At 41.8% G+C, this 13,588-nt stretch overlaps 1 protein-coding gene across 1 annotated transcript in view; it reads left to right on the forward strand.

Annotated features, from left to right (window-relative positions):
* The window catches only part of sacs (sacsin molecular chaperone), a 28,816-nt gene extending 15,577 nt beyond the window's left edge, over window positions 1-13,239 (forward strand). Inside the window, 3 exon segments of the mRNA XM_061781971.1 lie at window positions 490-581; window positions 1,081-2,876; window positions 2,878-13,239. Coding sequence (XP_061637955.1) covers window positions 490-581; window positions 1,081-2,876; window positions 2,878-12,633 — 11,644 coding nt within the window. The 3' untranslated portion in view covers window positions 12,634-13,239.
* Window positions 13,240-13,588: the final 349 nt, after the last annotated feature.

Genomic DNA, 13,588 nt, shown 5'->3' on the forward strand with positions numbered 1-13,588 from the left:
AATTCAAAAGCTGTGCTGATGTCAAATCCAAAGCAATGCAATGTTCCTATCTACTTGGGTCTGTTCGTCCTTACAGTTATGTAGAAGCTTGACTTTTACAGACAAGCTGGGCAAGACCCTCTTGCATGCCTGCCTGTTGAAAAACGTACTTGAGGAATATATTTGTCGGTTGCAGTAAACAGTTGGATGACAGATGACAAATATAAATGCCTAGCAATGAATGAGTTAAAAACACAATTATTTTGTGTTTTTCTAGGGGCTGAAACGGATTATTTGCATTTTAATTCATTTCAATTGGGAAATGGTTTTATATTTGAATTTGTAAATTGAGTTGCGAATTTGGTCACGGTACAAAGTAAGCTTGTAAGTCAAGGTACCACTGTAAATGATTCACCTCCATTAGCTCTTAAAATATGGTAGGCTTAATGTTTAAAACACAAGCAATATTTTGTTGTAAATTACTCATAGTAATATTTGCTTTGTCATCAGGTGTCTATACCCAGGGCTTGAGGGTCGGTTCATTCTGGAAAGTATCAAACCTTCAGTAGAGGAGAGACTAAAGGAAGCAGCTAAAAGCAGAGGTAATGTAATATGTGGTTTATTTTATTCATATAAATCTTCCGTTAGTGCTTTTTTTCCAACACTGTGACACGAAAGGCTGTTTTATTAATTATTCATACAAATAAAATATAGTAGACACTAGTATAAGTAATTTCACACTTCCAAAATTTGTCACTACAGTTCAGCGGTATCTTTGGGGGTGCTCAGGTACGTAGGTATTTCATGTGTCAAACATTGACATTACATTACTTTACTACTAACACAAACTAATGCATGGTTGGAAATGAGCTCTAACTGAACTTTGAGATCTCAACAGAGAATAAAACCAGGTCCTGTGCTAAAATTCTGTAGTCAATGAGTATACATAATTTTCATCCTGAGAAAACACTAACACATTTCTGCATTTTGGTTGATGAATTATTGAAAATAATAAGTGGTTAGTTTGGAATGTGTCAAAGTATGGCTATTTTAGATTTCGTAAAAATGTTAACTCTGTTTTTCCTTTTGTAATTTGTACAGGAAGACCCTGTACTCAGCTGCAAATGTTGAACCCTGACCGCTCAGCACGACTCATCAAGGAGATCCTATCAACAACTTGGCCAAACAGAGACTTCATTACACAATGGGAACCTGGAAACCAAGGATTGAAGCATCCAACAATTTCTTGGCTAAAGATGATTTGGAAGCATCTCTACATACATTTTGCCGATGACCTAAGTACTTTTGATGATATGCCTTTGATTCCGTCTGTGCCACTGGAGGAATGCATGGAAAAAGTTCAACTTGTACGCCTCAAATGTCCATCACCCATCATTCTCATTGATGAGAATGAAGCACAGCTCTCTGAATGCCTTCTTGGAGTTATGGGAAAGCTTGGTGCTGTGGTAATGAAAAAGCAGGATTCTTGTTTGCAGCATCCCCAGCTCAAAAATTACATCAATCCTTGCTCTCCTGGAATGTTGCTGCGAATTATGGATAGATTGTCAATGCAGCGTTTAGTTAGCCAAGTCTCATATTTCTCTGTCCAAGAAAGGATTACTCTGAGAAACTTTCTAGCTGGATTGTCTGATGTCACAGAAAAGGAAAAGCACACCTTGCTTGAGCTTTCCATCTTTGAGAGAATTGGGACCTGTGCTGAAGGTGCATCAGCTTTTACATCACTGAGAGGTGCCAGAGCATTGCATCACAGAGCAAAGTACCCACCAGATGTAAAATTATCTCTGTGCCTGGTGGACACCCGTGATGAGGAGTCCATTCGCCTCATCAAGAAACTCAAAGTAGCACAGTTGAAAACAACTGAGTGTTTGAAAATGATCATCCATGATATTCACAGTGGATTCTACACACCAGACGAGATAAACAAAATCATGCTTTGGGCACTTAAACATTTGGCCTTTCTAAAGAATGAAAACTCATCTGTTATTGGATGGCTTTCTGCTCTTAAATGTATTGAACTACCTTGTGGAAAGCTAGTGATAGCCTCAGAACTTTTTGATCCAGATCTGGAGATCCTGCAGAATTTGTTTTACAAAGAAGAGGAAACCAGGTTTCCCACAAGTACATTTACCTCATCCCCTGATATTCTTCATTCACTACGACAGTTGGGGCTACGAAATGAAGTACAACTCAGTGAAAAAGATGTTCTTCAAGTGGCAAAGAAGATAGCGGATTTACAAAGTCATCAGGATCCTGAGTGGGAATTCATAATCAAGAAGGCAAAAACACTTCTGCAGATTCTCAACAAACAAACCAAACTGGTGAAATCCACAGATACTCAGGCATCTTTGTCAAAACTCAACTGGGTACCTGTCTGCAAAGAAAGGCCTCCTACCTACCCAAAATCCCTTGCTTGGGTTGGAGATACTCTTAGTCTCAGCTCTCTGTCTGAGATGTGTAACATATCTCATGCTGTGCTTGTGGGATCTTCAGTTGCCCTGGTTGAACACACATCAGCTGGTATGAAGAAAGCACTGAAACTAACTGTAGAGCCGCAGGTGGATCAGGTCTTGCAGCACCTAAAAGCAGTGAATGACTGGCATAAATCTCAAGCCTTCACAACAGAGGATTGGTATCAGTTCCAGCAGATCCTTTTTGAGATATATGGCTTCATGCAAGCTCATCTTGAGGGGGCCAGAGAAGCAATGATGTCATTGCCTTTTGATTGGGTGTGGACAGGTAAGACATTTTCATCTCCTGGCCAAACCGTGTTAAAACCTCTGCCTAATTTAGACCTACAGCCATATCTGTACTCACTTCCAAAAACAATGAGAAAGTTTCACAAGCTTTTCAAGTTTTGTGGTTCACTCGAAGAGGTTTGCCCCAAACCATGTGCTCAAAGTAATAACCACCATCCAGAAAAGAAGTGAAGGTGAAATTACCAAGGAGGAAAGCAAACATGATATTCTGCTTTTGATCAACATCCTGAGGTGGCTCTATAACAATCAAATACATATTGAAAGTCACATGCATGTTCCTATTCTTTGTTACAAGGATCCAAGCAAATTAGCAATGAGGCCCATTCATGACTGTACTTACTGTGACATCAAAGTAGACGATTTGAATGACTTACTTGATGATACGTCAGAGCCCATTATATTGGTCCATGACGACATCCCCATGAAAACTGCGGAGTGGCTAAAAGTGCCTTGTTTGAGCACAAGGCTGATAAACCCGGAGAATCTTGGTTTTGAACAATCAGGCCAACGCGAACCTCTCACAGTTCGAATAAAGAACATCCTGGAGGAATATCCGTCCGTTGCAGACATTTTTAAAGAGCTTCTTCAGAATGCAGATGATGCAAGTGCAACAGAGTGTAGTTTTCTTATTGACATGAGAAAAAACACAGACATTCGAGATAATCTCCTTGACCCGGGCATGATGGTGTGCCATGGGCCATCCTTGTGGTCTTTCAACAACTCGGTCTTCACAGATACAGACTTCCTGAACATTACTAGGTTAGGTGGATCAGTGAAGAGATGTGAGGCAGACAAAGTTGGCAAGTTTGGCTTGGGCTTCAACTCAGTTTATCACATCAGTGACATCCCCATTATAATGAGCAGAGAGTTCATGATCATCTTCGATCCAAATATCAATCACATTAGCAAGCACATCAGAGACAAGTCTAATCCAGGGATCAAAATCAACTGGAGCAAACAACAGAGACGATTAAGAAAATTCCCGAACCAGTTCAAACCTTTTATTAATGTCTTCAATTGCCAACTTCCTCTTGCCCAGGATTTACCATACAAATACAATGGAACACTATTCAGGCTTCCATTCAGAACCGAGCAGGAGGCCTCAGTGAGTGAAATTAGTAGTTTGTACTACAACACCACAGATATCTACTCCCTTGTTGATGAATTCAGTTTATGTGGCCATCGGTTCATTCTGTTCACCCAGCATGTTGGTTGCATGGTCCTAAAATACCTGAAATATGAAGACTCAAATCCAGCTGGAGCTCAAGATGTTGTCACCATTAACAAAAGTGTTTGGTCATCCAAAGCCTCATATGGACCCCTGAGTATCCTGAAATCTGCGGCTAAGGTAATGAAGAAGGTATCAAGCACTAATAAAGTGCCCTCTGATATTCCCAAATCTGGCTGCATCATTCGTGTTGTACTGGAAGAGTTCCATAATGTCTTCAAACGTATTGTTGATCTTCACTCCCCACTGTTCAGAGGCTCAGAGGAAGATCCAAACCAGTACTTTGAATTGGCTGCAAAAGGGATTCAGACAAGAAGGTTAACAGATGAAATGCCCCAGAAGGCAGTTGAGGTCACCAACTGGCTCATTTGCTCATGCATGGATGGAACTGAGGCAATCAAATTTTCACTCAGTGATAGTGGAAAAAGGCTTGGACTTGTGCCTTGTGGGGGAGTGGCTGTTTTACTTACAGAAGAGGAGAACAGGAAATGGACTGTTAGGTCAAATGCCACCCCAATTGGAGAGGTGTTCTGCTACTTACCTCTCAGAATAAAAACGGGCCTACCAGTCCACATTAATGGCTGCTTTGCTGTGACTTCCAACCGCAAAGAGATCTGGAAGACGGACACAAAAGGAAGGTGGAATTCTATCTTCATGAGGCATGTCATTGTTCAGGCCTATTTAGCAGCACTCACAATGCTTCGTCTGATGGCTGAAAATGGAGAACTGCTTGACTACAGCTATTACGCGACATGGCCTGATCCAAGCCAGGTACATGATGACTTCACTTTAGTCAGTCAAGGGGTCTACCAAGAAATAGCCAAAGGAGGTGATGGAGAGCAGGCAAAGTTTTTTTCTGATGGCACAACCTGGGTGTCAATCAAACATGTCAGATTTCTGGATGATTCCTTACTCTGTAAACATGACATCGGTCCTGCTGCTTTCAAGATTTTCTTGAAATATCTAAAAAAAAGTAGCTCACAAAACCTTTGTGCTGTTGAACTTCCTGATTGGGTGAAGGAGGGATTTGAGGATGCTGGATGTAAAAGAACGTTGATGGAAAACACCCTGACAGAGAAGGAATTCTTTGCAGATGTCTTTTTACCGCACATTGAGGAAATTGAAAAAGAGCTTCGAAATCCCTTAATGCAGTATGTCTTGAATGATAAAATGGAAGAATTTGCACCTATTCTCAGGGTAACTCCTTGTATCCCCTGCTCTGGTCCCAACAAGGAATTAGTTTTACCCTCCCGACTCATTCACCCAGAAGGAAGAGTTGCCAAACTGTACAACACTGATGATGGAAGATTTCCTGCGGGAACTACTAAAGACTACCTAAACCCAGTATGTTTAGTCAAACTTCTGCAGTTGGGCATGGTGAAGGATGATCTGTCTTGGAACGATTTGATTGAACGGGCTGAATCAGTTGCTGCTTTGAATGAAAGTGATCATGCAGCTGCATGCTTTCGCAGCAGTGTACTGCTCAGCCTCATCGATGAGAAACTGAAGATGAGAGACTCAGGATCAGCTGAGCTGCTAGAAAAGCTACGGGACATCAAGTTCCTCCCGTTTCTAACCAGACCTGCAGGGTTCTCACTACCATGGCACGGTAATAGCTTTTTCCCAACAACAATGTTCTCTGCAAGAGAGATCTTCACAACTGAGCATCAGGACGTTGTATGTCTGATGAAGACAGTGTTGAATGAGAACTCCCCATCTTTCAAAGGTTGTGGTGCAATGTCATTAGCTGTGAAAGACTGCCTTGGTCTAATAAAGAAACCCTCAGTTGAACTAGTGATCAGTCAACTCAAGAAACTATCTCAGGCATTTGATGGTGTAACTCTATATCAGGAAAACATAACAAATGCCTGTTACAAGTATCTGTATGAGGAAATGCTTCAGTGCCAGAAAGCAAAAGAGAAAATAACGGTGGAACTGAAAACGTTTAGCTCTATTTTGGTAGAGAACACCTATGTGAATCCCTCCAAAGTTGCATTCCACCAGAATTTTGATGCATCCCCACACCTTTACCAGCTACCTAATAAGTACCGGAACAGCTGTCGTGAGCTCTTTGAAAATGTTAGCGTTCAGCCCAGCTTCACAGTTGATGACTTTTCCTCAGTACTTGAAATTTTGAAGCAAGCATGTGGGCGAAGGCCTCTAACTGAAGAAAACTTCCAGCTGTGCCGCAGAATTATTAGCGAGGGAATATGGAGCTTGATACGAGATAAAAATCAAGAATTCTGCCAAACAAATTATGGTGCAATTCTTTTACCAGACTTTAATCTGACACTCCAGCCTTCAAAATCTCTGTGCTACAATGACTGTCCTTGGATCAAAGTCAGAGATTGCTCTGTGAAGTACTGCCATGGAGATATTCCAAGAGAGGTTGCTGTGAAACTAGGAGCAGTCCCCAAACGTCACAAAGCCTTGGAAAGGTATGCGTCAAATGTCTGTTTCAATCCGCCTGGAAGTGAGTTTGGCCAAAAGGAAAAGCTTACAAGTCGAATCAAAAGCATCCTGGATGCTTATCCATCTGAGAAAGAGATGCTGAAAGAGCTGCTTCAAAATGCAGATGATGCCAAAGCTACTGAAATCTACTTTGTCTTTGATCCCAGAACACACCCCACAGAGAGAATATTTGACGATAAATGGATTCCGATGCAAGGCCCTGCACTTTGTGTGTACAACAATCAGCCTTTCACTGAAGATGATATCAGAGGAATACAAAACCTCGGAAGAGGAACAAAAGAGGCAAATCCAGGAAAAACTGGCCAGTATGGCATAGGATTTAACTCTGTCTATCACTTCACTGATTGTCCCTCATTCATCTCAAACAATGACATTCTATGCATATTTGATCCACATGCTCATTATGCACCTGGGGCAACATCTTTGAGTCCAGGAAGAATGTTCAGAGACTTGGACTCTGAGTTCAGATCTCAGTTTTCTGATGTCCTTAATCTGTATTTAGGAGCTCATTTTAAATTAGAACGCAGCACAATGTTCAGATTCCCCATCCGTTCTACAGCTATGGCAAAGATATCAGAGATCAGCTCCATCCCAGCGTCAGACCGAATGGTGCAAAACCTCCTGGAAAAGCTAAAAAATGATGGAGCGGAGCTTCTAATGTTCCTGAACCACATGGAGAAAATATCCATCTGTGAAGTTAATGATGTAACTGGAGAACTGAAAGTACTCTACTCTGTAATAGCTAAAATAACAGATAGTGATCGCTTAAAACGCAAACAGTTCCATGCCTCTGTCATTGACAGTGTGACCAAAAAGAAGCAGCTCACTGCTATTCCAGTCCAACAGATAACCTACACAATGGACATAGAGGACACAGAAGGTAATTTGACCACATGGATGATCTGCAATCGTTCTGGCTTCCCAAACATTGAACTTGTCTCAAAAAGTGTGATATCGGCTCACAAGAATGAGGACATAACACTGTTTCCTCGTGGAGGAGTGGCTGCATGTGTTAGCCACAACTACAAAAAAACCCACAGAGCTTTCTGCTTTCTGCCACTTTCTCTCGAAACCGGCCTCCCCTTTCATGTCAACGGGCATTTTGCCCTGGACTCTGCCCGAAGAAACCTGTGGAGAGATGACAATGGAGTTGGTGTGAGGAGTGACTGGAATAATAACTTGATGATGTCGCTGATAGCACCTGCTTGTGTGGAACTGCTGATTCAGATCAAACGACGATGCTTTCCGGGTCCTGATCCAACTATAACTGTGCTACAAGGAACGCCCCTTCACGTTGCAAAAGATATTTTGAAAAAGTTTTTGTTTTTCTTCCCAGTTAACAGAATTGACATCCAGCCGGATTGGTACTGCCTGGTCAAAGCTGTGTACAGCTGTATTCATATGGACATGAAGCGCCTTCTGCCCGTAGTCAGAGCGCCACAAATGGACAACTCTGATATGCACTCTGTCATATACATCTCATGGGCGAACACGTCCACTGCTACCAAGGGTCAAGCCTTCTTTGACAATCTGCTACAAGATGAACTTCAGACCCTGAAAAACACAGAGTACAATATAACCTCCAGAAAGTCTGTGGCTGAAAATGTTTACAGGCTGAAAACCTTGCTTCTTGATGTAGGTTTTAACCTGGTTCACAGTTGTGATGAGACTGCAAACCTCTACTTATGTTTGGAAGATGCAGGGATAGCAGTGAGTTATATCACACCGACAGAAGTCCGCAATTTTCTTCACACTTTCTCATCCCCAGATACTTCTTGTCATGTTGGAAAGCTTCCTTGCCGCCTTCAACAATCAAACTACAAACATATTCATAATTTGAAGCTTGTTGTTGACTACTGCTTCAAAGATATTGAAGTGGATGAAACCATAATTGAAGGTCTACCTCTGTTACTTACAATGGACAATATTCTTCAAGCCTTTGATTCCAAGAGACAGAAATTTCTAACATCTCACCATGAGCTCATTCCGTCCAGAAAAGAGATGTTCATGAATACAATGTATCTCAAATACAGCAGCGTCTTGTTGATGGTGGGGCTAGCAAAGACATTTGACATCAGCAGCTTTGGTGACCTTCTGGGATCTGTTGTTCCTAGAGAGTATCGAACAAAGATTCCTGTTAGGTGGAGAGAAACATTTGGAAGTGAATCCTGGCTAAAGAGCGTGTGGAACTTCATTAGTGAGAATACTGCTGTCAAAGAGGAGCAACAGGATATCAAACCAGGTTTTGACACAGTACTTGACATTCTGAAAGATTGGGCGTTGGTACCTGGTATCAAATTCATGGCAAGAGAAAAGCTAGTTGTTCCTGATTATGACATGCTTTTACCCCTGAGTTTAATGAGCATAGCCATATTTCCACATGGCCAAAATGACAAAATATTCTACACCCTAATGAAAGCAGGTTGCATTCAGCTTGCTGTGAACAAAATCTGTCTCAAAGAAAATCCAATCCTGCCTTTTCTGTCACAACATACAGCAAATATTGAAAAGCCATCAAGTGTTCTGAAAGCTCTTGAGTACATGATTCAGACGTCTACATTCAAGGCAGGAAGCCTGACTGATAAGGACTTTGAGGCGATTCTCTTGTATTTCACCTGTAACCTAGTGAGTCTCACACAACACGACACACAGAGTCTAAAACTACTCCCATGCTTTAAATCCATAAGTGGAAGATACATCAGCATTTCAAATTATGGGTCCATTTATGTGCTCTCGAAAAACCTCCCTACTGCAGACATAGAGAAGTGGGCCCACACAGCCGCTTTCGCATTTCTTGCCGATAGCCCACAGTTGAGAGAGCTGTACACTTTCCTTGGCTGCATGCCAATTGATGACATACAAATCTATCTACATCATCTCCTGCCAAAGTTTGAAAGTCTTACCTACAATGCCAAAGCTGAACACATTGTCTATTTAAAGGATAGACTATTGTCAATGGAAGAGTCATGTGAGATGAGGGATCATCTGTTTGAGAAATTGGAAGGGCTGGCATTCATTTATGACTACTCAAACAGACTCAGGGCAGCCAAGTTTTTCTTTGACGAAACAGTGAAGGTGTTTGAAGTTATGCTGCCTGCAAAGTCGTTTATACCAAATGATTTCTTCAGGAAAGTTGAGCAAGTCTCAAAACCCAAGAACGGAACATTGCCGCTCACCTCATGGATAACCTTCCTGAGGAAAATTGGTTTGAAGCATGAAGTGTCCCAGCAGCAAATACTTCAGTTTGCAAAAGAGGTCAGCATCAAATCACAAACAGAGAGCTGGACCAAAGACAAAGTGCAAAACATCATTGACGTTCTCCTGAATCATATTTTCAAAGAAAGGGTGGACTTGTTTCAAGGTACTTTTCTAAAAGAGCTCTCACTAATTCCATTCCTTTGTCCTGAGAGAGCCCCCAAACAATTGCTCAAGGTTCATTCACAATACCAAGAGATGAGTGGAACACTTCCTCTCATTCGTTTCAGTGGGTCTCAAGTCAATCCCAAATTCAAGCAAACAGACGTAATCCACTTACTCTGGACAGCTTGCCCAATTTTGCCCGAAAAAGCTACCCCTTCAAGCATAAAGGAGCAGGAGGAAAGCACACTAACTGGGCAAGAGCAACTTGATAATGTCCTAGCCATATTAGGTGTCAACTTGGACCCGCAATTGGAAAAAGTCATTTGTAACTGCAAGAATGTCTGCAACATATCCAATCCAGATGATGAAATGGTAAAAACAAGGAACAAAGTTTTGAGGTCCACATATGAGTTTTTAAACGCAGATAAAAGAGATTTTCGGTATCAGCTTCGTGGGGTGGCTTTTGTCATGGTGGAGGATGGGTGTAAGTTGCTGAAACCCGAAGAAGTTGTGATTAATTTGGACAATGAATCTGACTTTAAGCCGTACTTGTACAAATTACCACTGGATCTAGGCACCTTCCATCAACTGTTTAAACTTCTAGGCACAGAGGATGTTGTGTCAACCAAACAATATGTTGAGGTGCTATGTCGGATCTACAGAAGTTCCGAAGGCAAGCAGCTTGACCCTAATGAAATGAGAACGGTGAAAAGGGCTGTGTCCGGATTGTTTAAGGCTCTTCATAATGAGCCTGTTGAAATGCGAAAAGATCTGGAAAGTATCAGAGATTTGATCTTTTATCTGCCTAGTCATGACGGAAGATTAGCCAAATCCAATACTTTGGTCTATGATGACGCCCCGCTCTACAAGAGTAGAATTCAGGGTAACATTGGCGTTCAGATGCTTGTGGACCTGAGCCAGTGCTATCTAGGCAAAGACCACACTTTCCATACAAAGTTAATCATGCTGCTTCCTCAGAATCTAAGGCCAAAACTACTAAGCAGCATACTTGAAGAGCAACTGGATGAAGATTCCCCTAAAGTGTGCCAGTTCGGAGCTCTGTGTTCACTTCAAGGTCGCCTTCAGTTGTTGCTCTCTTCTGAGCAGTTCATTACAGGACTGATCCGAATAATGAAGCACGAGAATGACAATGCATACCTTGTGAATGAGGAAAAAGCTATACGGCTTTGCAAAGCACTTTGCGAAGGACTGAAAGTATCTTGCTTTCAGAAACTCCAGACAACCTTAAGAGTAAAAGGATGTAGCTCCATCCCACAAAGCCGCAGTGAAACCCTTGCTTTCCTCAAGAGGTATGGCACCGCTGTCATTCACCTCTACATCCAGCATTCAGACAGCAAAGACATAAATTTTCTCTTAGCTCTGGCCATGACACTGAAGTCTGCTACAGACAATTTGATCTCGGACACGTCTTATCTAATTGCCATGTTGGGCTGCAATGACATCTACAGAATCACAGAGAAGCTGGACAACCTTGGTGTAAAGTATGACTCCACAGAGCCGTCCAAACTTGAGCTACCCCTCCCTGGAACACCGATTCCTGCTGAGATACATCACACACTTCTCATGGACCCAATGAATGTGTTCTACCCCGGAGAATATGTGGGTTATCTTGTTGACTCTGAAGGAGGAGATATATATGGGTCCTATCATCCCACCTACACATATGCAATCATAGTTCAAGAAGTGGAACGAGAAGGGGAGGAAAGTGCAACTTTCCTGGGAAAATGTTTCCAGATTGACATTGGTTATAGCGAGTACAAAATAGTTAGTTCCCTTGACTTGTACAAATTTTCAAGACAAGATGAAAGTAGCAATGTGCGAGAAAGCAGTACTCCCTCAACCCCTACGAGTCCAGACAGTCGCACCTCAGTCCGGCAAATGGCCCATCCTCTTTTTGCTAGCAGAGACAATCAGAGACCTCCCACTCAAAAACAGTCCCCCCAAAAAATCAAGCTTAATGCTCTGCCAGAGATCCTGAAAGAAGTCACCTCAGTAGTGGAGCAAGCTTGGAAACTTGCCGAAACAGAGAGAAAGAAAATACTGCGCCGATTGTATCTCAAGTGGCACCCGGACAAAAATGCGGAGAATCTGGACATTGCGACTGAAGTCTTTAAGCATTTACAGAATGAGATCAACAGAATGGAAAAGCAGTTTTTAGCTGACCAGCACAATACAGACAGAGCATCCAGGAGACCTTTCTCAACATCCTCCGCTCGCTTCCAGTCAGAAAAATCCTCCTTCCAAAGGTTTTATTCGTCATGGAACCAGGAAGCAACAAGTCACAAGTCAGAGAGGCAACAGTCCAGGGCAGAATACACAAGCCATGCAGGTTCTTCACACACCCACCGCTTTTTCGTGCCACCGACTTTTAAGACGGTCGGAAACCCTGTGGAGGCTCGCAGGTGGTTGAGACAAGCCCGAGCCAATTACTCTGCGGCTCGTAACGACCTCCACAAAAACGCCAACGAGTGGGTCTGCTTTAAATGCTACCTGGCCACAAAGCTCGCCCTCATTGCCGCAGACTACGCAGTCCGAGGAAAGTCTGACAAGGACGTAAAGCCAACGGCCCTGGCACAAAGGGTGGAGGAGTACAACTCTCACTTGTCGGGACTCGCCAGTGATGTTCAGATTCTGGAAGGCTACGGCGTAGACAGTCTGAGAACTCGCTACCCTGATCTCCTGCCCTTTCCACAGATCCCCAATGACAGATTCACGTCTGAAGTAGCGATGAGAGTGATGGAGTGTACCGCGAGGATTATCATAAAGCTTGAAAATTTTGTACAGCAAAAAATGTAAAATTGTTATTACAATGTGCACTGATGACCATTGGATGTGTGCAATATGGAGGTATCTAGCTGGCAGTTTATGGTTACCTATGCATTGTGAATACATGTACGGATCAGGCTGCCACAATGCACATTTGTTGTAAAAAAATGTGCATTTACTGTACATATGATTGCCTCAGCAATATGTTTTGTTTACCAAAGTTCCTGATGTTTAGTTTTCTTAAATGCTGCTTTTATTTATATTATTTACTAAATTATATTTCAATTTTATTGCCACAGAAACAGGAATGTAAAAGATCTACTCAAACTGGGGGGAAAAACAGGTTATCTCTAAGTATTAAATATTGTTATGCAATGTCTGTTATGTTTATTTTTGTATTATTCATGTTCATTTTGTATCATTTATGCAGAAATTGTGCATTTTATGCAACCATAGTCTTTTATTGTTTATGTATGAAGCACCTTTTTATATATTTATGGTCTTGCACTTGTCTCATCTTGGAACAATTCACTGTGAAATTAATTGGTCTTTTTTTGTCTTTTGTTGGTTATTTTTCATTTTGCTGCAGCAATGTCAAATAGAGAAATGTTGCATAAAGATTTTCTGACTATGAAACATCTCTGCATGCTTAAATGAACTTACAGATGCTTATACAGACATATAATATTTATATTTAAAAAAGGTTTCATTATAGATTTCTTCATTGATTGACTGTGAGATGTCATGGTTCTGCTTTCTGATACTGAGACATGTATTTGGTGTCCTCTTCCGCTGGAGTTACAAAATAATGTTTATTGCCCGAAAAGCACTACGACTAGTACTAGTAACTAGAGTTCCAACATCTGTACCATTTTTATAATAGAAATGTCCACTAGAGAGCGGCAGGGAGCAGCAACAACGGAGAAATGAAGCTCACTTTTCATAGCGGTATTTGGTCATACTTTCGATGTTGAAAACCAATAAC

The sequence above is a fragment of the Phyllopteryx taeniolatus genome, chromosome 8 (assembly GCF_024500385.1).
Source record: "Phyllopteryx taeniolatus isolate TA_2022b chromosome 8, UOR_Ptae_1.2, whole genome shotgun sequence".
Classification (NCBI taxonomy): Eukaryota; Metazoa; Chordata; class Actinopteri; order Syngnathiformes; family Syngnathidae; genus Phyllopteryx; species Phyllopteryx taeniolatus.